Source organism: Rhipicephalus microplus, chromosome 8 (genome assembly GCF_043290135.1).
Source record: "Rhipicephalus microplus isolate Deutch F79 chromosome 8, USDA_Rmic, whole genome shotgun sequence".
Lineage (NCBI taxonomy): Eukaryota > Metazoa > Arthropoda > Arachnida > Ixodida > Ixodidae > Rhipicephalus > Rhipicephalus microplus.
This window is the reverse complement of record NC_134707.1, coordinates 102065115-102090910: the sequence shown is the minus strand read 5'-3', so window position 1 is coordinate 102090910 and position 25796 is coordinate 102065115. Positions and strand designations below refer to the sequence as shown.

The following is a 25796-nucleotide window of genomic DNA, read 5'->3' as shown; positions in this document are numbered from 1 at the left end:
GCGAAAATGCACGTGACAGCGACAAGCGATGCGACGTAGATTGTCTTCGCGCGATCAGTCGCTAGCGCAGGCAAACCTCATTCACGCGACGGCTTCGGCGAGCGAACTCCAATGTTGCTGGCATGAGGCCGTCTACTCACACCAAAAAAACCGCGTAGTGAGCGGTATGCAATTTAAAAATAAGATATATTGTTGTGTAATGGAACGAAAAGTGTTTATGAGTGCCTTGCAGCACTTTTTTTATATGCACATGAGTAAACATTGCGTTATTTCTTGTTGCGCATACGTAACTCGGGAAGGGTCACGTGCACCTATGTCGTCTTTGTATTTTCCGGTTTTTCGCTATTGGCAGCTTGAGCCTAGCACTTCCGGACGATGAGCGACGGTTTCAAAATCTGGAGAACCGAGCGATCTCGCGAAAACGAGCACGCGACACGTCGCGCGAACGCCCTGTTTCGTCGCTCATAGCATCGCTCGTCGCTGTCGTGTGCATTTCGCGCTTATGAGGTTTTCTCTTAACAAATATTGAGTGCAATGGCAGGGTAGCCAACGCTAAGCGCTCGCTTTTACAAACACTATTGTCACGTAGTGCAAGAGGGGGAACACACACACATTGATTTATTGAGGGCGAGCTTGTGCCCAGAAAAGTAGCTATGACACAAAGAAGAGTCTGCTAAAAGCGTTCCCCCTACGTGTCTCTTTGTGAACAACAACTACGTCAGTCTTCCCGGCTCGTGCTCGTGCACCAGAGGCATGCACTGCTCTGCGCCAAGATGCGTGAGCACGCGCGAGGCACTGTAGACGCCCACATAGCGTCTCGTTAGTTGCGAGGCACTGTAGACGCCCACATAGCGTCTCGTTGGTTGCGAGGCACTGTAGACGCCCCAATAGCGTCCTGTTGGTTCTCTTCGTAAAATGATTCGTAGGGGCAATCTCTGTAGCATTACGCCCCTTCCGAAATGCGCATCGTCTCGATGTGTGAATTCGGAAGGTTTATTGTCGAGGGGGTAGGTGCCTAATTCTCTGTCGTGGTATGGCTTCATGCGGATAACGTGTGCGACCTCCGCATGGTTCTGCCGTTTCGAGCGCTCTTTTAGATGCGGAGCATCTTATACTCGCGCCTTGTAGTGCGCCGTCCGCACCGCTTCTCGAACATTCGACAGCTGACGCGCGCGCATGCGCCGTCGCGTCGTCGCCCACTCTTCCACCATCTGTGCATCCCTTCCTCCTCTACACACCGCGCGCGCTTCACTCCTCCACCATCTGTGCACCCTTCCTCCTCTACACACCGCGTTCGACATCTACAATTCTCCTGATTCTCCAGTGGACGCGCATGTGGCGTCGCGCTTCGAGAACATTCAACAGCTGACAGTGCATGCGCCGTCGTGCTGTATATATACTCAAGGTCGGCGCTCGCTCGCTCAGTTGCCGCTCGTCGGTTGGTTTGTACGGCGCGTCGACGTCCAAGGTCGTGGTGAAATGAATTCCAACGAATCCACAAACACAATGATCGACGTCCCTTCGACCAGCGCCGCCCTTTCGCATACGTGTGTACGTGTTCACTCATTTAACACCCCCTCCTACAACCACGTTAACCAATTTAGCCATCGACCCAAGTAAGTCGCAATTTAACACCCCATTTCACAACCACGTTAACCAATTTAGCCATCGACCCAAGTAAGTCGCACTTTAACACCCCGTTAACCAATTATATGGTCCGCATCCTCCTCAGTGTTCCCCCGAGGGAAGCTGCGGGCAATTTTTTTTGTCTACGATTACTTCATAGGTTAGGTCACTTTACCTGCGAAGGACCTTATTTCAACCAAAGCACCGTCGAAGGAGCTTTTCTGACAGGCCGCGGCGTCGTATTGCTGTCCAGATCCATACTTGATCACCTGGCTGGTACTTAACTCCCCTGTGGCACAGGTTGTAGTAGTCGGCATCCTTGAACTGTTGTTGACGTATTCGGTGCCTTGCCAACTGGCGTGCTTCTTCAGGTTTCTGCAGAAATTTGTCAATTTCGGATGGCTCATAGTGGTCATTGTCGACTGGGAGCAATGGCGTCGAGAGTTGAAATGACTATGCGTCTATATACAAGCGGAAATGGGGTGGCGCGGGTGGTCTCTTGAATGGCCGTATCATAGGCGAACGTTGCGTAAGGCAGAATTTCAACCCACATTTTATGCTCCAAGTCTACGTACATCGACATGTCAGCGATCGTGCGATTTAGGCATTCCGTTAACCCATTCGTTTGGGGATGATACGCAGTGCTTTTCCTATGACCGGTGTTCGTCACTATCATGAAACACTGCAACAACTCCGTCGTGAAGGCTGCTCCTCGGTCGCTGATTACTACCTTTGGGGCGCCATGTCGAAGAACTATGCTGTGCACGAAAAACTTGGCTACTTCAGCTGCCGTTCCTCACTCAAGGCAGCCGGTCTCAGCGTGCCGCGTCAAGTAGTGAGTGGCGACGACGATCCACCTCTTGCCCAATGATGACATTGAGAATGGTCCAAGAAGATCTATTCCAACTCTTTAAATGGTGTAGCAGGTGGTTCTACGGGTTGGAGCAGGCCGGCCATCTGCAGTGATGGTGTTCTGCGCCTTTGACATTCGCGACATGTCTCCACATATTGCTGCATGGACGCCAGCAGCTTGGGCCATTATTACTTCTGATGAATTCTGGCGAATTTCCGGCTGACGCCGAAGGGACCAGACGAAGGTTCATCATGACAAGATTCTAGGATTTTGAGCCTCATTGCTAACGGAACGACGAGTAAGAACTTCTTTTTGTTATGCTCGAAGTTCCTTTTGTATCGCACACTTTCACGAAAACAGAATGAAGATAATGTTCTCTTAAGTACACGTAGGGCCTGAACGCCAGGCCCTTCAAAGGGTTCGATCAATGGTAGCATTTGTGCGTCAGCTCGTTGATGCTCGGCGATATCTGAGGCTTCGATCACACATCGAACCCAGGCAGCACAGAAGGTTGGCCCAATATTGGGGATAGATCGGCATTGCCTGGCCCATGAACGGCCCAGTTTTCACAACGTACCGCCAAGATTGGCTATGCCAGCCAAATAGAACGGCGACGTTGGACCAGCGTTGACAACGTACCCCCAATATTGGTTCTGCCAGCCGAATAGAACGGCTATGTTGGACCAGCATTAACAACATTCCGCCAATGATGGCTGTGCCAGTCTATTAGATTGGTTATATTGGGCCAGCTTTCAGAACTTTCCGCCCATATAGGCTGTGCCGGCCTATTAGAACGGACACATCGGGCCAGGTTGTACAAGTAGCAGCCAATATGGGCGGAGCCATCCAATAAGACCGGCATTATTGGCCCGCCGTTTGAACGTTATTGCCGGCGTCAGCTGAAAAGTCAACATCACGATGTCATAATATTAGAATATGAGCCAATTTCTGCGTGTGCTGCTTTTTGGCGCTGTTCTGGCCCCAATTCACGCGCCAATTTTTCAAGTTAGAGAGAGAGTAATATATGTGCCGGGCACAATACTAGAACTATCTTTTCGCCATTAAACCATGCCCCACCGCGGCGGTCTAGTGGCTAGGGTACTCGGCTGCTGACCCGCAGTTCCCGGGTTCGAATCCCGGCTGCGGCGGCTGCATTTCCGATGGAGGCGGAAATGTTGTAGGCCCGTGTGCTCAGATTTGGGTGCACGTTAAAGAACCCCAGGTGGTCGAAATTTCCGGAGCCCTCTACTACGGCATCTCTCATAATCATATGGTGGTTTTGGGACGTTAAACCCCACATATCAATCAATCAATCATTAAACCATGCACAGCTCGTTGAAATGCATAATCGTTGGTTGAAGTTGTGCAAGGTAGACTTTTTAAGTGAGAAAAAATTACCGATCAAGTTTCTCTTCAGACGTGACGTCCGATGCGGTGCTATCCGTACGTATGACGAAGCTGCTGCGGATACCGCTGTCTTACGCGTGCATGTAGACGTCGAATATCTGACGCAAATCTTATCGTATCATGTGTCGGGCTAGCTATCTACGCGACCTATTCGAATCTGTTTTGCGTTCACAGCACAGTACGGTTAACGGCACTTGCTGCTGCTTGACGTGTGGGAAGAGCCGGGGTCGTCAGTTGCGTTATGGTGACTGAATCATACAACATATGCAGTTGCCGTGATCTAACACACAGACGCGCGTGCGCACGCACGCACGCACGCGCTATATTCATGCAACGACCACACGAATTCCCAACAACATCGCAGCGAACGGTTGGTAAGGTGTTGCGGAGTGTGTGGGCGTCGTAGGGCACCCTGTCGGTGCCCACCTCGTTGCGAACGCGAATTTCGGCGTGGAACGCATCTTTTTTATGTACTTTTTTACGTATGCTCAAAACGGTAGGCTGCGCGATACGAGAAGTACGACACACAAAAAAAGAAGATACGTGAATGCATAGGGCAAATCGTTAATAACAAAAAAAAAAAACAAAACACGCACGCTCACGCCACTGCAGTGGCGTGAGCGTGCGTGTTTTTTTTTGTTATTAACGAAGCACATGTGCTTCCATAAAACACGACAGCCAAGAATGATGAAGTATTCATTTACATACAAATTACTATGAGTTGCTGAAACTCACGCAAAAGAACATAATTTTCTTCCTTGGATATTGATCGAGTGCCTTGGAATTATGCTATGTGAATTTGACACATCAACAGTGCATTATGATTTCCACCATAAGGGGCCACAATCTTGGCAAGTAATAGAAGTACTCTTCCTACCTGATGTGCACCTAACGTAAAGAGGCCTTGTTTCTCAAGTTAGCAATATATATTATATACATATATATATATATATATATATATATATATATATATATATATATATGTGTATATATATATACATATATATATATATATATATATATATATATATATATACATATATATATATACATATATATATATATATATATATATATATATGTGTGTGTGTGTGTGTATATATAACCACTGGAAAAATATACCAGGTGTAACCAGAAAAAGGTGCACCTGCAGTTTTAAAGTTTAAAAGAAGCAATGACATGCCAACCATCCAAAATAAAACGCCCGAGAAAGGAGCATCAATCAGTATTAAAGCAGCTGAAAGCCTGCTAACAGCTGAAGGTAGTCATGCTGCTCTTCCATTCAAGTATAGTGTACACTGAGAAAAGATACTGAAGATACACCATCAGCAAATGACAAAAGCAATACAGACAGAGCTTTCTCTTATAATACAAAAAGTCTTTAGCTGAGGAGGCAAATAAGTCATTGGCACACAATAAGTGCACAAAAAAAAAAGCTGTCGCACGAGGCTGTCAGCGCTTAGACAACACAGGCAAAAATACAGTAGACTGAAGAAGGGAAAACCCATAGCAAAAGTTACCATACTCCTGAGTTCTTGCTCTGCGTGCAAATGAAGCTAGCGTGAAGTTGAACACTAGATTAAAGCACCACAATCAAAATCTGGAAGTCAATGCTTTAGGAATAATACAAAGTACTGAAGAAGCATGCAAATAGCATTCCTGTGAAGGCAAATATAAAAAAAGGCTGAAAGCTCTGTGGCCCTGAACAAGACAACACCACAACCAATCGAAGAGCCATTCGGACACACCAGCAGTTCTGGCCAACACTAAAAAGTCACAAAAACATACCTTTAATGCCTTTTTACAAGAGAACTTCAAAAGAAATGTGCATACACCAATGCCAGAAGTATCGATGGAAGCTATTACTCATATTCAGCTCTTCATTGAAACACTGACAGAAGATACTTGTACCTGGATGCTTAATTACTTTGGTACAACTCAAGAGCGTCGACGCCAAGTGGCAAAAAAATTATGATGGAAGACTACAATGTGATCAAATGCACACATCAACCACCAACCAAGGTCCTATGCTAGAGTGAATATCGCAAAAAGTCTTGAACGCCTAATGTCACTGGCTCATACTCAGCGTTCTCAATCAAAATCTTGACCTCCCACACACCATATTATTTCAACAACCTGCCACCTCTCACCATGTCATGAAACAAGCTCGAGTATACACAAACCCTCCTCACCGTTAGGTAGTTAGATAGCTCCACTAGTGCTTCACTCTCGGAACACATAGACCAGGGCCGTAACTAGACGGGTAGTGAGGAGGTTCTGAGCCCCTGAAGTATTTTCATGCTCTGACTTTTCGTCAACAATAGCTTAATCTGGGCAAGTTGGTTCATCGTGGTTGTGTTCTAGTAACAGCGAGAGAACTTCAGGAAGAGACAAAAAGAACAGGAAAGAGCGCTGACTGCCAACTGAATTTTATTGAAAGTACTATGCCCACTTTTATACAGACTACAAGAACAGTGCTCATGCACAACGACACATGTGAGACCATAATAATATAATCTTAACTGAGAAAAGAATACTCTCTCTCCAAATGGATGAGTGAAGGTATACTGATGCACTGATCCATGGCCTTCCTGACAAGAAAATGCTTTCACAGTCTCTCTTTCATTTCTTGTTCTTGCTTTTTTCAAAAATAGTGTTTTATGAAACATAGAACTGCACTTACATTCTTTACAGTGTATGGCCATGCGACTACCATAGCCATTCTTAACATTTTAAGCATGCTGTCTTGCTCAAACATTAGGGCATTGCCCAGTTTGTCTTATGTTTACGTTTCCACGTGTCAATAGTATCTCATACACAACATTATATTGGCATTCAGTATACCTATTCTCGTGACGAATGGTGAAATAATGGCTATTCCTGTTGCTTTTTAGTACACACACTTTTGAAAACTTGCAAGGGATGGCAAGTAACAAGATAAAATCATATCGGCTCGCTATTTTTTTATATTGTGAAACACCTTATGTACGTACGGTATAGCATGCAAAGATCTTTGGTCATTCTGTTTTTATTTTCGTCCTGTTTTGCTTAACTTGACTTTCTGCAGGAGGGTTTAGCACACGGGTGTGATGGTGCTGTTGGGATATCCAGCATCCTTTAGTCTTTTTTTCTGGTTTTTAAGGCTTACCTTATCCTTGTGCTCACATGACTTCTGAAGGGTGGCCTCAAGGCACGTGGTGGCAATTCCTCTGTGTAAATTGTGTAAATGTGTAATTATGTGTTATGATGTACCATAGCCTCCTTTATTTTTCTCCGCTTCTTTCTCGTGAGGAAAAGCCTCACGAGAAAGAAGCGCGAAAAATGATAGCAAAGCATGAAACCGGCCCTGCAAACACGAGGTGCAAACGACGTTGTTTGTTTACACGCACTCACTTATTGCCGCGTGTCATCTGTTCACGCAACACAATGAAGCAACAGTTAAATATCATACTTGCTGAAAGTACTACGCTGCGAAGATAGGTGCGCGGAAAAGTATTGCCAGAAAGAAGCGCGAAAAATGATAGCCGCGCTTAACAACGGCCGTGCAAACGCGGGGTACAAACGACGTTGTTTGTTTATACGCACTCAGTTAATGCCACGTGTCATCTGCTCACGCAACACAATGAAGCAACAGTTACAATTATACTTGCTGAAAGTACTACGTACCGTTTTGGTCGTAAATAATTGGTGTTGCAAACGTATGCGACACGAACAAAGGTTTCCTGGAGATGCGTCGCCGCGGCTGAATGCGCCGACTCGATTCTGGGATGCGAGCGCCCCTGGCGGACAGCAGACGCAAAAAGAGAGGAGGATGCGGGAGGCGGCCGAACGGGCCCGGCGGACTGACTGCGCGGGCACAGAAAATAAAGGAGGCTATGGATGTACTAAAAAAGATGTCCCAAGAATCAGAATAAGTGACAGTAGTCAAAGTTTTTGTCACTGCCTTTATACAAATACCAGTTTATTTGTTGCCTCCTGCAGTATTTTAGGGCCTCTTATATAGATAGGATGTTTTCTCACTTTTATTACATTTTTGTATTGATGATGCCATATGCTCAGGAGGTGGAATGTCGTTATGTTCTTTCTGATAACTTCTAGCTTCTGAGCAAAGATAATGTTTCAGAAAAATGAAAAAAGACTAGCATAATATTAAGACATGGGAAGAAAGCAGAGTTTATCAAAAATGAATGGATTAGTTGGGAATGAGAAAAAAAGATGGATGACAGGTCAGTAATGTCAATTAATTTATATTAGGACACATGAAATGTAGCAGAGGGTGGCAGGTGAATAATTGCAATGAGATCGAGAAATTATCAGCCATAATATGAAATTGGCTCATACAGGACAGGGAACATTGATTGGGCTTCCACCCTGCAGTGGACATAATATAGGCTTAACGCTAACAATGAGCAAAGCCTGTGAAATTAATGCTCCATGAAATGAGCAGTACTGCACAGATTGCTGTGCTAGACTTCCCATTTTGCATGTTTTTACCAGCTTATCCTGCTTGCTGTTAAGACACAAAGCTTCACCAGAAAAACAAAGTTATACTTGGTGAGGATAATGCCAGTGAATCCAGTGTTTTATCTACACCTTTCCTTGCTTAAGTCCTCCTCCAAACTATACGATTTTTCTTGGAAATGTTCTGCTTACAGCACACCAACCGATCAAGTGAAACAACATTATTGGGTCCTGCAGGACGCACCCTAGTATGCAATCACCATTTCACTTCACGTTACAACATACTGGTGGTAAAAATATTCTCTGGCAGGGTACAGAAGTGCATGCACTGAGCTAGCTTGTGCAGCGCGGTCTATTCCAGAAAGCTGAACCTATGTTTGGTGCAGAATTTTGTAACCACACGATGCTTGCACAGAATAAATGTGGCCACACATAGCAACTTCTGAGCTTTTTTATGAAATGATCTTGCAGTATCTGAAAACATTTGTTTTTTATTTACTTCATAGTTCCCAGTGAAATATTTCTCTTGTTCCTCTCATTGAATAATGGCATTTGGTGTGACTAAGGTGTTCCTAATGCCTCACTATGAGATAAGAAAAACGATTCTTCTTGAAATTGCTTCACAAGCATTTCCTAAGATATTGAATGACACTGCTTGCACATGTACAAACATTTGCTAGTTTTATTGAGGATTGATGATAAAGGGAATCAGTTGGTGCATCCAAGCCGGACAGAGATTGATTGGCCCTGAAAAGGGCCGTTTAGTTATATATCTTGCAGCTTGTTCCAGGTAGACAGGGCTTCATTCTGTAGAAATGGTAACTCATCACACTGGTTCCCCAGCATGAAGAACATAACTTGATGCTAACACTGACTCAGATGTTCTGAAATGTCATAGAGGGTACATGAAGGCTGGGTACATGAAGGTTGCAGTTACACTAACTGTACAGTCAGCATGCTTGTGTGATATGTGCATAGCTCCATCAAAGCCACGTGTGAGAATTGCGTGAACAGCTGAAAATCTCAATGGCAGCATAGCTTAAGAAGTCTGTCATCCCTTTTTTGCCAGTTTCCAATATCATCCTTCCCTTTTCATGCATCTTCTTTCAATATATCTGTGGTTTTAATCATCCTTCCCTTTTCATGCATCTTCTTTCAATATATCTGGGGTTTTAATTCCCAAAACCACGATATATTAATGAGAAGCAAATTTTGAACATCTGGTGTTCTTTAACATCTTCACTTGTTTGCAGCGCAACACCAGAAACACAGGACAGGGAAGGAGCAAAAGAGAAAGAAAAGACGGCGCCGACTCTGAAAAAGACGGCACTGACATCATGACACGCACATGTCGTGATGTAAGCTGCCCAAAGAGTGGCCTCCCGTGAGAATAGTGAAGAATTGGGAATAGGATCTACCAGTAAGGGCTTTGTGTGCAATTCACAAACAGTGAAAAAGATCCACCAGGGGTGAACCACAGGTACATGGTGCACTCTGGTTGAGAGAGAGCAGAGTAAAACAGATGTGCCAGACAGGAGATTATAAATGGTTTTGTCTGGAGCTGGTGCCAGACCGAGCTCTGATTAAGCGTAAGGGAGTATTGAGCGCCAGGCCAATCTGATCCCATTCCTGTGATGGGGTGCAATGTGATGACAGGTGCGAATTCCATGTTCTTTTTTTTCCATGGGTTTGGGGAAATAATTTTTCAGGGATCAGATGAAAATACCTCCGACATACATAGTAACATGCTTATTCTTGGGCGTAGTCATGCCTAGCCACCAGATTGGGAGAAAAAGGAATGTTTCCTGAAATGTGCGATAAAGTGTTTGGTGCTACGCCTTGACGGAAGTATTGATAGGTGCTTTGGAAATCGGTACGCCATTTCTGTAATCGTTAAATATGCAACTGCATGTGCCACTGCTAGGGATAGCGTGACACTCCCAGCCATTTCGGGGTAAGCCGTTTTAATTTACATGAAGATGTTAATGAGCCCGTTCTCCATCACAGCAGTAGCTGTGGCCATTCCTTCAACTAGGCCTACTGCAGCACCAACTAAACGTCTGCATGAATTTAGCGCTAGTACCGTACATAATAATCAGCACGTGCCTTGGGTTCACTTCGATGGTGTTGTGAATTCATCTTGCGTGAGAATGGTTTAAGTTGCATGCGTGCCTTAATCATTATTGCAATAGGATACCATGATTTATCGTCACGCATGGTGTTGCTTAGCTCGGTCCTCTGTGTTCGAAGCAGGTTCCGCCTTGTCAGTGCATGAGAGAGGCACAAGAGTTGATTTCTGCTCTGTGTCTCTATAATTCCCTAGCCTGTATTATACAGGAAGCGGATAGTGCTGGTGTGCGTCAGCTGCCTCGGTGCGCTCTCAACCGCCTGCCTGGTAAGACTGATAGCTCATTCTATCAGCGCCTTGTCGTACTCCCTCCTCACACTGCGACATGTCCTCCACTTGGAGGACGTGATGACGGAACAAGATGATACGAAGCCCAAAACCGCAATCTTTGCAAGCCACAACCCGAGCAAACAATTCAACGGTGAGGCCAGAAAATCTACCTGACTAGGCCTGGAGCAACAAGCCAGAGAGCATATTCTTGGCTGGATAGATGGATGAATGTGGCCGTACCCTTTAGATCGGGCGGCGGCTAACGTCACCTAGCCGTATTGCTTAGTGAACTAACCACTAGATTTTTTCCCCTTTAAATAGTAAAGTTGGACGGGTACTTTGAAGTGAAGGGTTTAATTTTCAATCGTGCCTTGACTTTAGCCACCAATCAGATAACCTCCTTCTAGTTAAGTCTACCCGCTTAAAGTCTATTTTGCCCTCCCTGTCCCTAAACACCAGTGCTTTGAAAAACTCTGCACCATCATCTTGAACTATAAGGTGAAGCCCTTTACAGAGCATTGTCAAGTGTTCGGCAGTTTTTTCTTTCTCTTCGCACGCACTGCATATTGTGTCTACCTCTTCATATTTGGCCCGATATGTCTTGGTTCGCAATACTCCCGTCCTGGCCTCAAACAGTACAGAACTACCCTGAGTATTATCATAGATTCTTTCTTTGGCAATTTCCTGCTTAAAAGTTCGATAGATCTCTAGTGCGGACTTCTTAATCATGCCAATTCTCCACATGTCAGTCTCCGTTTCCTGCAGTTCTTTTTTAACCGATAGTTCTTTCTGGTTTGGCCACCTGCTGTTTTCTAAGTATTTACCAGTCAATTTCCTGGTTCGCTTCCTCCATTTTGTATTGACATTCTTCATGTACAAGTAGCTGAAAACCTTCATAGCCCAACGCTCCTCCCCCATTTCTCTCAATCGCTTCTCAAATTTTATCTTGCTGCTAGCTTCCCTGCCATCAAATGATGTCCATCCCATATCACCTTGTACTCCCTGGTTTGGTGTATTCCCGTGAGCTCCTAAAGCAAGCCTACATATTTCACGTTGCCTAATTTCTAATCTTGCTTGAACTTCTGACCTCATGCACAAGACCGCGTTGCCGAACGTCAGCCCAGGAACCATGACCCCTTCCCATATTCCTCTCACAACATTATACCTATTGTAATTCCACAGTGCCCTATTTTTCATCACTGCTGCATTCCCGTTATCGTTAGTCGTCACGCATATTTCGTGTTCCCTCAGGTACTCGGTCCCATTGCTTATCCATACACCCAGTTATTTGTATTTATCTGTTATCTCTAGCGTGACTTCCTGTATTCTAACCTCACTACCTTTGTTATCATTAAAAATCATGACTACTGATTTTTCCTAACTGAATCTAAAATCTAACCTATCTCCCTCATTACCGCAGATGTCCATCAATCTCTGCAAATCTTCCTTGTTGTCGGCCATTAGCACTATATCATCTGCGTAGATTAATGCTGGTAGTGCCTGATGAATGAGTTTTCCTTGTTTGATTAAAGAAAGGTTGAAGCCAAGTCCACTTCCCTCTAATTTGGTCTCTACTCCTTGTAGGTACATCATGAATAACAAGTGTGACAGTGGACACCCCTGTCTAAGTCCCCGTTTCACCTCTGTGGGCTTGGATACCTGTTTTTCCGACTTTATAACTACCTTGTTACTTTTATAGATTTCCTTTGAAAGATTAGTGACTCCATCTTCCACACCCAGTGTGTCTAGTATTCCCCACAAGTCCTCTTGAACCACGCTATTGTACGCTCCCTTGAATTTCTGCAGGCCGGTAGGAAGCTTCACAGCGCAGCGCCTGATCTTGTGAAACGGCGCAGCCATGCAGGCAGGGCATTCAATTCCCTCCCTATTTTTTGTATACTACTGTCCTTGTGTACATCGTAGAACACATAACAGTAATGATAGCAAACAGATCATTGATTCGGGTAGGCTTGGTGTTTTTATTTAAAATGGAACAACGAGGAAGCTGCTGAAGCTCGTGCCTGTATACAGCTGCTTTATATAGAGATGAAACTTTAACGAAAAAAAAAAATGTAATGATAAACAGTAGGCTCATAACAAACATTTCTCTGAGGGTGCATGGAATAGATGTCCCATGCAAGGCTATGCATTGCAGTCCTTAGTGCATTAATTATGTACACGTACTGCAGGGCATGCAAGTGTATGCAGACACACGCTGACGAAATGACATTTTTTGCTACATACAAACGTGCACCGCACCAAATAAGACGCACGTGTTTGTATAGTCAGGGAACACTCGTGAATATTGATGAAATCACACAGCTCGCTTACAGTATAAAACAAACACAATTGCGAACAATAAAATGCGACGCTGTTTAAAGAGGCGGACCCAGGTTACGAGGAGTATGGCATACACACCACGTGTCAAGCTTTTGCAACATCTAAAGAGACTAAATATGGAAAGTTGCCTTTGTAAGTTATCATGACAGTACCAAATGGAGAAGCCACACGAGAGAACAATTCATCGTGGGCTAAAGAATGTGTTTTAAATATTATACACAGCTTTGCAAGATAATATCGACGAGTTTTACTCGTCTAGGTGTGGGAGGTGTAGGCCTGATAAAATACGATGTTGCTTCAGAGCCTTTCTTTCGTAATATTGCAATTTTATTCAACTCTTTCAAATGCGGCACCGTAAATTTCTACTGGGTGCTCGAACACGGCAAGCAGGTCGCGGGGCAAAATCTTTGAAACATTTTATTACCGAAACAGCGATACTAGCAATGCTTGAGCTGCACTTGCTGTTTTCTAAATTGTAACCTCCTCAATCTCATCACTGTGATCAGGAAACAGAGAGGAAAAGTACAGCAGTAGTACGTAGAGAAATATTCAATTTCAAGCCCTTTAGCAATATCATCTAAACAAATTGTCAGTTCACTGTTGAATTCTCGATGGAAACAAACAGACAGCTGATCAGGGACGCAAGCTTGGCTTGGCGCTGGCTTGGCCGTTCATACAGAGCCAAAAGCCGCTGCAGCAAACTGGATTGCGGATCGTAATGAGACAAAATATTTTATACATTTTTGTTTTCTTTGTTTCATTTCTCTAATTGCTCTTGTGATGGCGTGGACCGCGCTTCGTGATCTCATGTACCGGCGCACTGTTTTTAAGTTTAGTATGGCGCACGATAATACATGATTGCGTGCTTTAATTTAAAAAGGTTCGCGAGTATGGCAGCAACACTGCAATGTCGGGAAGAGGCACGGGGAAGAGGATAGTAGTAGAACCAGTAGCAGCTGCATGCCCGGGTGGAGCGACTGATGCCCAGATGGAGGAATGTCAACCCGATGCCTTTTGTGTTGGCCGTTTTGGCAGTTCTGCCGACTTTATAGAAAGAGACGACCCCGTCGCTTGTCCTTTTCTCTTTTCCTTCGGGCATCAGCGACAACATTGACGGACGACGTGTTCGACTTCACCGTGCACGTGAGTATAGGTTGGTTTTTCATTCGAGTGAATTCTTGTTCAGATTTGCAACTTGTCGACTTCATCCTGATCACCTGTCACCGGCAATAAGTCACATACGTGTGATATTTAGGTGAAATGATAATGCACATTTTCTGCTCCATTTGCGTGACTTAGCTACACCGGACATGAGGTAAAGCCTTTGTCGCCTAGCCACTAGCAGGCAAGATCGATCACTCGCATCCTTCAGTTCACGAATCAACGCGCCTGCCTTAAAATTAGTAAGCTGCTCGCAAAGAAATCTTACCGAGGCAATTTTGTTTTCTGTGAACAATGCACCGTAGATTTGTCTTGAATAACAAAAAAAAACTTGAAAAATAAATGTCGCGACCTTTTAGAAAACGCCGTGTCTAAGAGCTAGACGCGGCATTTTGTAAAAGGCTCATTAAATTCAGTATGTTTTCGTAGTTTCTGCTTGAAATTATTATTGTCTATGAATTTCATGGCCCAATTTTTTGCTTTGGCTGAAAATCTCGGCGGCAAAAACTTTGTTCAGTGTCCCTTTAAGGGCAGGTATAGGTGCCATCATTTCAGTCGCAAATCTTTTTGCTAGTCGGTCGGCTGGTTAACAATAACGGTACTAACTAGAGTTCCAGATTTCATCAGCAACACATCGTCATGGCTTCATCAGATGCTGCATTATATACATCATTCTATCCTCGTTTTTAAATAGGTGTACCGTATGGTCCACTGTTACAGGAAACAAGCGAGCTCATGGACAGTGAGCCATGTGGTGCTAACTGGCAGCGAGGCTTGTGAATGGGACGCATGCGCATAGAATCGGGGTGCGCCCAGTTTTGTCTGCCATTTCTCCGCCTGTACGCATGACAGCATTGGAAAGCGCATCCGTATTTTAGCTGCGCAATTTATCGAGCCCAGTGCCTCCTGCTTCAGGGATTTCCTGTGAGCACAAAAAACGCATGATTTTAATCGTTGCTGCAGTGTTTTGCAAGTTGTCACCGTAAAGCACATCATATTTTTCGCATAATGCTCGCTGCAATTAGCAAGTTTCGATGGCTCAAAATGCTGTTCAGGTCTGATGTAGCAAACATTTTAAGCTCGTCCTCGTGACCATGAAATATTGGTTTATTAAATAATGGAAGGCAGAGTTGGTATCAGTTGATTTACAGTGTGAAAATGAAAAGTGCGAAGGACCGTGCCTCGCAAGTAAGCCCCGAGAGCATGAGCAGAGAAGTAGCAGATGAGGATGCTCATGCGCTGCATTTCCAAATCTCACCAGCACTAATGCTTGACGGACTGCTGGCCACGCACTAGCGTGTTCTTTCTGAAACAGGACTTTGGCCCTGTAAGCAAGTTCTTGAAGGGCATAAGTAAAACGTAGAATGGGCCCCCTAAATGCACCCATCCTTGAACCATTGGGCTTATGAATTAGTGCCCTTTTCAAAATACAACTATTCTGAGCAATAAATTGTGACAGAACAGTGCACGAAGTTTAAAAATGTGAAAAAAGTCTTTAAATGTCCCCTTTATACATAGTGTTCCTGTGATGTCACTTCTGCCGTTGTCGCCCTCTCCCGCCATGCCCGGGTAACTCCCTGGGTACCTACGGCAGTTTACGTGCTGCAGTGCGGTTTGTTGGGGGCTCGTCATCTGTTGCTGTGAACGATGTGGAAGCATTGTGGTTTTTTGTTGTCTTACTTTAACGAGCTCATTGGATTAGGAAGGCCTCGCTCGTTCACTCGATACAAGACCAGATAATCAAGATGTGCGACACATATACCAGCCACGGCGTACACCGGCTGCCCGCCACAACCTATGAGGGCCTATTATCTTGCTTTCACTACAAATTGCCTGGCCCAAAAACAAGTGAAAGCTCAAAATCTCTCGAGCCGCAATTTTAAGAGTGGATGTGCGAAGCGCAGCTGCTCCCATCGAAAACTAGTCGTGCAGAGCTAGGCAAGTTTACAAGAGATATAATATTATGAATATATTGTCACGGCCTACGCCACCAAAGTAGCAATGCCCCCCCCCCCCCCCCCAAGTGTTTTAAACAGTGCTGATGTTGAGCTTGAGCCTCTTTGATTGCAATTTGTGGAAATAGTCGAGGAAAATATTATACAAGGCAGATAGCGACTTTGCGTGGTGTGTGCCGCGGTAATGCCAGTCATTACTTTATTTTTCGCGTATGCTTTAACACACTTTTCACTTTGTATTTTGCTTTTGTTGTACGCTAATGTACAGTGGAGTCACTGAACATGATAGAGACCGTGTATAGAATTAATTGACTGATTAAAAAAAATTCTGACGCCCAACTTGAACCGATCGGCTATACTTCAAAGTGAACTAATATTGTTTCCCATTCTTTATAGTTTGTTTCAATGCAATACCAAATCTCCACGATCGCCATCACGATTTTAACCGCCTTCCTCGCCATCATGATTTTAACTGCGGACAAGTTTGTATGTACAGTATCTTGGTAAGCTATATCTGTTTGCAGGTAAATACTTGGCTATGGCACTTACCCGTAATGAAGTTGCACCTGAAGATGCAAATATTGCAAAGTTTCTTCAAGTAGCTTTTGTTAATCTGCACCAGCCAAATACGCTGGTACATTTAGGAAAATCGGAATGTGCGTTCTCAATTTCAGGTTATAACTTTCAGCGAAGAAACACCCTAAGCTCTGCTCCCTCTGCGTGGACTACTAAATCAACTTGCCCTCACTAGCAGCTCATAATTTCTCAAACTTGCATCGTGAGGCAAAACTAAACGGGTGCAAGCACGAGGAGACAACATGGCAGTTGTAGGCGATAGATTCGGTTGGTGCCCGGGCATGTTAGTGGCGCATTTCGGAAGTGACGAAAAGGTGCTGCGAGATGCACGTCCACACTTTGTATAGTTGCTGTATTGGACAGCAAAGTTTTTTTCTTATCTGAGCAGTTTTACCAAAGGAAGCTTCATCATATAGCGTGATAAATGAAGCGAATCCACAGGTTGAACCACATCATAGCCTCGCTGTGCTTTTGTACTTTTTTTAGCTCGCAAAATTTATTTGTACATATAAGTGACAACTTGCCAGTAATAAGGCAGCACTTGTTTCTTTACCATATGATCATCTCCGGTGTGCTGCTGCCTCAATATTTCAAATTCTAAGCATTTACACCATTGTATGCTAACTTTTCCTTCAAAGTGAGACAAGCCACATGTGTATCGTAGATCAAGAAGCATGCCAGTTTTACGTACTTGCAAGGTAAACATCAGAAATGCACAGTTGATCAAAAATACTAGTTTAATGGTGCATCTACATAGCAGAGCACCTGTGGCACCTCGGGAACAAGATAATGCCACATATGTTACAAGAGATAATTAAAAAAGACAGGGGACGTTCCGTGAACAAATAGAAACAAAAATAAAATGGCACGTGGCAGCGAGCGAAGGCGGCAAGGAGGGGGGGGGGGGGGAGCCCGTGGGACTTCAGCGGATGAACGTAAGGTGTGTGTTTAATATGTGGAAGAAAAAAAAAATCAAAATTTTGGCGACTGAAATGAGGGTGACTTAGTGAGTGCGCTCATGACAAGAGTAAACACGGTTATTATTTTTTTTTTCAAATCTCTTTTGAAAGCCACTAAAAATCTGTATGTAGTGCAGCCTAACAGAAGGTTCGTGAAGGCAAATTATGAATTTGTCGTTGTACAAAGGCCTATTTTTTTTTTTTCATGCGCACCATCCCCGCCGCGGTGGTCTAGTGGCTAAGGTACTCGGCTGCTGACCCGCAGGGCGCGGGTTCGAATCCCGGCTGCGGCGGCTGCATATCCGATGGAGGCGGGAATGTTGTAGGCCCGTGTGCTCAGATTTAGGTGCACGTTAAAGAACCCCAGGTGGTCTAAATTTCCGGAGCCCTCCACTACGGCGTCTATCATAATCATATAGTGGTTTTGGGACGTTAAACCCCACATATCAATCAATCAATCAATCATGCGCACCATAAATAGTGCTCAAAACTTAATTGCATATGTTGTTTTCATCCTCGCTGTATTCCGTGCTGTTTATGATGTAAAAAAAAAGTAGCACGCTGAAGTGGTGCTGCTTTTGGGCAACAGTTGAAAATCGCGGGGTGCATGAATGCGGAATACTGCCGCTTACACTCAAATCATTCTTGTGGTCACCTCCCACTGTTTGCAGCATGTGTTGTGTATACACAGCTGCATATTTCCTAGCTAGAAAAATTTGATTTTAGGTGTTTCACGCCATTTTCCATGTAACTATTCCACAATTGCACACACTGATCAGCAGGCTTTCAATTGCGGTGAAGGACACAGGTGCCATAAAATTCATAGTCGATTCTTTCAAGAAACCGTATGTAAAGGCTGAAGCTTCATGCGTACATACACACACACATACCATATTGTTTTTTGTACTTTATGAAAGCTGCGAAGGTCTCATGTGCCTCCAAGCGTAACCTGTCTTATTTATTCTCCATCACCGCAAAAGTTTTGTGAGTTTCAAATAAAAGTACTTTGCGCATGTCCACTTTTGGGTAATTTTTTTGTGTAGGTGCTATTTGAGCAGCCTACAGTGTTTACTTTATAAGCCTGTATGTATATGTTGCATTATAAGGATGCAGAATGTGTGTAGCTGTACAATATAGATGAAGTGTAAAAATTAAGTGTGTCTATTGTAGTGTTCTTGCAACCAATCTTACCCCCGTATTCTAGAACGTCCCTCCACTCAACGCTTCACCTTCACTTGAGATGGCTGATGGGAGCGCCGTCTCTAAGCAGAGAAAATTGCTGCATGTCAGCAATAATATGCTGTGATTCTTGAGTAGTGCAGCGTCGCTTTCAAACGAGCAGTGGCACAGTGCTCAACTCTGTCAAGTGAAGGGTGAAAGTCCAGTCGGGTAGCGTTTATGAATATGGGGGTTAGTTTTGTTGTCTTGTTAACCTGCCATTAACACTGGATTGATGCTACTTTGCTCTAGCTGTACAGTGCTCTCCAAGGCTCAAGGAGGCACCGCACGGGGAAGGCTCGGAGCAAACCATGCGTGAGTTTCCTTTCATTGTTACGCTATGCATGTATTAAGTGATAGACTTTAATGTATGCTATTTGTATTGTGCAAGTTTTTGGAGACATACAACTTCCAACACTTATATGTTCTGACGAAAATCATGCAAGAATGAGAAAAGCTTGTGCAAAAATTATGCAAGAGTGTAAGAAGCTTTTGCAGAAGTCTGTGAAATGAAGTTTTGAAATTTTGTGGCAATGTGTCATTGTACAGTGGTCAACAGTCTTGCTCAGCATGCTTGACTGCAGGGCTCCCGGCTGCACAGGTGCATCTACGGAGTGCCTGATGCATGATGGGCCAAATGTCAGCCTGCACACTGGTGCCTCTTATCCCCGTTTGTCTGTTACATCAGTGTCTCTTAAAAAGGGGATCAACTGTGCTACCTTTTTTTTTTCGAATGTAATGAGTTCTTTTTCCAGAATATTGTTATTTTAAGGTAGAGCCTCACATTTCTATCAAATACTGAAGATTCTATTTTTCCTTCTAGATGCTATGAAGTCACTCCTTGTGTTACAATAGAGTGAACACTGTTATGAGAAAAGCTACTTTATGGAGTTAACTCACTCCATATTGACTTAACACACAGAATTGGTGAAAACTACACTCCATTCCAGCTGCATTAGGAATAATATTCATTTGCATACTTCTGTTTCTTTTGTTTGTTTGTTGGCTGGAGGTTTGGAGTATAGGGTGGCCAGAGGGCACTGTGTAGTCTTTCTTCATCTTCCCAATTTTGTGAACATCAATTGATAGCCGTATGGGAAGCAGCCAGCATGCTGAAACAGCGGTGCAAGCATGCAAGATGTTCACCATTGCATGCAGTCAGTTGCTGTGAGCAACCTACTGCATACAATTAACTGCGAGTGGTGAACTAACGCTGCACTATGTGTGCCTCCTGGAAAGCTGCAATGGTAAAGTGCCACAATCGTATAGCAACATGGATAACATCGCAATTTGTTTGTTGAATAATTTTGCAACAGAATCAATGGAGTTTTGGATAAATTTGTGTATCTGCCTGGTTCATCAAAGCTACAGAGTCAAATGCGGTATATACTCGCGTATTATGTGTACTTTTTTTGTCAATCCGGTCATGTGCGAAGCTAGTAGGAATCGCTGGCCTAAAAGCTCAACTGGGAATATATGTTGCAGGCGCTGTCACAGCTGTTTCAAAGCGGATTGTCATTTGTTTGCTAAGCCTGTTCAAATGCCCCCATTTTCTTGAAGTTCTTCCGAACAGTGCTCACAAAAACCAGTTCCCACGACAGGGTTATACCAGAGAACATAAGTACTCTCCAATAATTGTCGGGAACCCAACGTAAAGTAAGATGCAGACAAGGAAGCGCGATGCCAACACAGTGCTGTGTGTGTCGCCCTTCATTTGTGTGTGTGTCCATTCCTTGTCACAGTCTTCTATTGCGTTGTGTTCCCTCCGATATCTAACCAACACACCCAAGCTTCTATGCTAAGTCTTATTCAACGCACTCTTCTGCTGGCTCCCATACTGAATATTGCATGTCGAAGAACTCCACGCTGATGTGCTTAGCGGTAGCACGGTTTCAGTTTTCTTCGGTAAGCTTTATAACAGCAATCTGCCTCGTATATAATTATTGTAGCCTATCACAAGGAGTGGTAAAAACGCAATGGCCAGATGGCGAAACGGAAAAAAAAGAAAATGAGTGCGAAAACCTGCCTCATCTAGTTGATGTGACAGGTCCTTGCACGCGTTCAACATCTGTGCTGTGTCTCGGGAATACATTCTTGCCGTGGAAGAGGTGGGAAGATAGGAGGCAAACCTTTAGGCATTTCGGACTACACATAAACAGGTTTCAGTTTTCAAGTTCGATATTCTAGGGAAAGCATAAAAGTTCATGGAAGAAGGGACCTTGCAATCAGTCCATTGTGTAAGACTGCACTCGCCTGCTTGACAAGAGATGTGCCTGACCAGAGCATCATGAAGTCAACTGTGTCTGTGTGTGTGCTGGCAAGGTGGCTCGGGCTGGTTGGGGAGGGCAAAGTATGCGAGCAAAAAGTTTCTTGTAGTAAAGCAGGCTGGCTAATTATACTGGTGAGCAAATTATGTGAGGATGCAAATTGTGCGAGTAAATATGGTATGTACTCTCGTATGTTTCAGCTCTATTGCTACGGATCCTGCGGATCCAACTTGGCATCCGGCAGCAACAAAGAGAGGTTCTGCAGGAGGTGCGACAGCTGAAGCACAAGGTACGGCTCTTGTCCGTGCCTCAGCACGCCCAGCCAGCACAGCGCCCCTCTGACCTTCCCCGGCTGCCTGCTGGTACAATTGGAGAAGTGGAGGCAGCAGAGGCAGCTGTGCAGAGTAAAGCTGTGGCTGCGGCTTTGGTGTATATTTCTTGATTTTTAATATGCCTATGTAACATGCAGAAATTTAGTACTGCTTTAAGATACTGTGTTTCGGGAAACAAACTAGTCAGGTTATCTCATGAGCCACTGTACTACAGTCGAATATGAATAATTTGTACTCAAAGAGGCCAGAAAATTTGTTCAAATTAATGAAAGTTACCGTAATTACTTGAATCTAACACGCACCTTTTTTCCGGTTAAGAGAGTTCATAAATCGCATGTGCGTTAGAATCGAGTACGAAAAAAAAAAAGAATATGGTCATTCTATTGCCATCGCCACTTACAAAATAGCCGCCCCCTATGTGCGTCGGCATGGCGCGTCGGTCATTTCTGCCTATGTGTTTCCCATGCGCGGCACTTCATACGTGTGCTGAGGAGTTCGTCATCTTGTAGTACATTAGCATCGACGGCATGGTAGGGCCGACTCAAAAACTCGACGAGTGCACCACAATGCTGCTTCTAAAAGAAAAGTCGTCGCGTGTGCCGAAACGGACAGAAATCGGGCCGCATCGCGGTCATTCGGAGTTTCCGAAACGTGCATGCGGGACTGGCGGAAACAAAAGCAGAATATTGTCGACAGCAAAGATTCACGCAAAGGCTTCAGTGGACCACAGTAGGGTCGGTTTCCACAAATTGAAGAGCTGCTCGGCGAGTATGTGATTAAGCAGTGAGCGGCACAGCGGCCCGTGACGACAGAACTGCTCCAAGTGCAGGCTATGCAGTTAGCCTTAGAAAAAGGGCTAATGCAGAGCCATTTTAAAGCGAGCAGGTGCTGGCTAACGAACTTTATGAAGAGAAAAGGCTTTTCCCTCCGAAGGCGAACGGGCATATACCGGAAGTTGCCGGAGGAGTACGAAGAAAAGCTTCAGAGTCTTCAGAGGTTCCTCCTAAACTTCCGGCACAACAACGGCTACCTGCTTGGGCAAATCGGGAATGCCGATCACACGCCTCTTTACTTCTACATGCCTGGCACCACAACCGTCTAAGAGAAGGGGGCGAAGCAAGTTTGTGTACTGACATCGGGCCACGGTAAAACTAGAGCGACAGCAATGCTCTGTTGCACGTCAGATAGGCATAAGCTTCCCCCGTACTTCATATTTAAACGGAAGATGCTCTCAAAAAGAGTCGTTTTCGCGAGTGGTGTGATCAAGCGGGCCAACGAGAAAAAAGGGTGCGCGTTGCAACCGATGTCTTAGTTTTTTTTTTTTTGTCGTGGAAACCGGGCGCGCGTTACAATCGAGGGCGCGGTAGAATAGAGTAAATACGGTAAACGAGCGGAGGGCTCACCATGCAGTGATGCATGTGCATGGAGAAGTTTTATTCACAAATTACAGGACATCCGTCATCAATTAAAGTAGTCAATACATGTCTGTACACGTTGGCCTTGCAACGAGTCAACAAGTTTTGCGTGCAGTTTGCAAAGCATTTGTACTTCGGCTTCAGTATTCTCCTGGCAAAAGAAGTTGCGCGCGGCAATGTCCAGTGCTGACACTCTTCGAAGACAACTGTGTTTCCACTGTTACCATCTGCGCTGCAGCCGGAGCGTGGCCAGCACATGATGAGAATGGAGGAGCGTCTCCACCTGGAGAAAAGCAGATCGGCATTCGAGAGAGAAACACTCCGCGGCAGCTTTTTTTTTTTTCTCTCTTCATGCGCGGTGTTGAAAGGAGAAGAGTCTCTACATAGCAGGAATGAAAAACAGGGAAGCGTGACACCGGCGCGTTGCAGATCGGCATGAGAGAGCCTACTCTCTGCGACAGCTTTTTTTCCCCTCTTTCTCTTCATGCGCAGTGTTAAGAGGAGAAGGGTCTCTACATGGCAGGGACGGAAAAAGCCGAAGCGGGGCACAGGAATGTCGCAGATTGGCATTTGGCAAACATTCCACCGCAGTCTTTTCTTTCCTTTTCTTCATTTTCTTCTTGAAGCACAGCGATGAGGTGTCTGAAGTGCCACCGAAGGATTGGGCGGGGTGCTGAGAGCATTTTCGGAGCGCGGTATAGCTTTGATAGGACCACAGCGTCAGTTCGAATTAAGTGTGTTGGAATTAATGAGATTCGACTGTATTTACTATAGTCTGTGAAGTCCGAGTGAACTGTCCTAAGCTAGCAGACGATGTAGGCGGCATCGTGTTTTTGATGGGCAGTGACTAGCAATAGCCTGCTTAAAACAGACAATCAGTAATTTTGTTCATGTATCAGCCTATTTTGTGTCCGCTGCGGCTCTTTCTACTTCGAGCTACAGTTCACCCTGCCTTGTGTTAGCCGATTTCTTACTTTTTTAAAAATCTAACATGCACCCAATTTCGCAGTGTGAAGAAAAATGCACCTTTGTTTATTGTGATGAGATTTCTATAGTGACATGCCTCTTTGTTGGCTATCACAGAAAAATATAAACAGCAAATGTTGCGACCTTTATTTTTCTATCAGTTTCATCTATGACCAAGATTTGGTCTCTCTAAGGTTGCCTCTTAGTACGCCTTGATCATGTTCATTTATCTTGTTGTGCTCTGCTTACAATGCATTGATTAAAAACATGTCCAAGCTTCTTTTTGAATTCCACATATTTTATCGTTTTTCACCTGTAGAAGCTACTCCTGGTCAACATTCAGGCAAAGACATTGTAACCTCGAAGAAACGTGTATTGGAATTTGAGCACTGTACAAAGTAATTATACTATTTCATAGCTAGAATCAATATTTATTAAGGGTTATAACAGTGTTGTATTTGATTTCATAACAGCGAAACTGCATTCAGAGAAGGACTCTGAAAGGTTCTCACACTGAGTGTGAGAGGGCTGATGTGGAAACCATTTTAGGTCAAGTGAGTTGAAGTTAGCGTAAAAAAACAATGAAATGTTGTGATGCCCAAAAATTCAAGTTGTTGTTTTTAGTGTCCTCTTCTTGCAGATTTTTATCATGAAAACATTTCGATGTGTTGTTGCATTTACCCCATCTATGCTTGCATTTTTTTACAGCGCAAGCACCTCCTGCAGATTGGGGGACGTGGCCTCTGAGAAATTGGTGTGAATGCCATGAAGGCTGTATTGGCACATGATGTGCAAGTGCTGTACAGCCTTCATGGCAGAAAAGGGAAAAGGGCCTTTGTGAACCTGAGGCTCTGTAGATTAGTGACAGGTTAGACTTGTTCATTGTTTTATGTGTGTGTACCCTTGTGTATTCTCTGTACTGCAGTGCTTCATGTGTACTATGGTATTTCTGTTCTTGTATGCAGATGTCATCTGCCAAAAAGCAGGGTGCGACCAGGCGGAGGCCCTCAACTTTATTAAGAGGTGGCTGCCAGGGTCTGGTGATCGCTGTGGGGGCAGTAAGCGGCGCTTCAGAGAAGCATTTGTTTTGGAGCAGCCCGATGATCCCCACTTTCAGAGTGCAGATTATCGGCTGCTCGCGGCAGCTGGCTTCCTGCCCAGCCACAGCAGCCAGGGCCTTGACAGCACCACTGTCACTGTGCCCCCAACGCAACCTGACCTGCAGTAGAGCGGGCCTTTTTTAGTTGTGTATATATATTTTTCAATGTATACATTTTTTGTTGTACAAAATAAATAAAAAAAAACAAAGAATAAATAGTCTGCAGACTGTCGGTGGTGCACTGTTCGGCTAGCTTATGCTGATTCGGAAGCACCATCACCATGTTTTAGTTACAAAAAAAAGCTCTAAACTATGAATATTCTCGATTACCATATGGGGGACATATGTGGGGATTGCAAGTGGGGGACATACGCTTTCAACATTTACTTCCTAACGACTTTTTTCGATCTGCTGTACCAAATACCAGTACCAAATAAAGCACTCGCTATTGCAAAAGATAAATTGGTAAAAAAATAAACTACACTTCTAGTGTTAGCAAAGGGAATGAGGTATAAAAGATGAAATAGATCGAGTAACTGCTTTCAGTTCTCGGCATTCAATTTTCTGTTGCCCCAAGTATACAGGGCTGCAAAGCTACAAGAGCGGGTCATCGAGGCATATTGTTTAAATCTTCCAGTAAGAAAAATTCCCTACTAATAATGGTTACATAATGGCGAGCCAATCAGTAGCCAATATTCCTCGTGCAGGAAATATCGGTGTAATAACGGCATTTTATTGGCTGCAATGTGGCCCTGGATTGGTC

The 25796-nt window shown here is 44.4% G+C and overlaps 1 protein-coding gene across 3 annotated transcripts; it reads left to right on the top strand.

The window, feature by feature from the left end:
- The first annotated feature begins 13827 nt into the window (after positions 1–13827).
- LOC142769296 (uncharacterized) lies at positions 13828–25249 on the top strand. 3 transcript variants are annotated; one of them, XM_075872425.1, is made up of 4 exons: positions 13828–14228; positions 19207–19269; positions 21422–21510; positions 24900–25249. In XM_075872425.1, the coding sequence occupies exons 2-4, from the start codon at positions 19266–19268 to the stop codon at positions 25176–25178; spliced, it is 372 nt and encodes a 123-aa protein (XP_075728540.1). In that variant the 5' UTR covers positions 13828–14228; positions 19207–19265; the 3' UTR covers positions 25179–25249. The 3 variants fall into 3 exon arrangements, 2 of the variants coding, with proteins under 2 accessions (XP_075728540.1, XP_075728541.1); XM_075872426.1 differs by lacking the exon at positions 13828–14228 and having other exon boundaries at positions 19125–19269; XR_012885755.1 differs by lacking the exons at positions 13828–14228; positions 19207–19269; positions 21422–21510 and adding an exon at positions 24686–24802 and having other exon boundaries at positions 24900–25017.
- Positions 25250–25796: the final 547 nt, after the last annotated feature.

What these genes read in the sequence shown, in the direction of transcription:
- LOC142769296 (XM_075872425.1), top strand. An exon ending in TGCGACAGCTGAAGCACAAG is followed by an intron (nt 21,511 to 24,899) that starts GTACGGCTCTTG and finishes TCTTGTATGCAG; the next exon opens with ATGTCATCTGCCAAAAAGCA.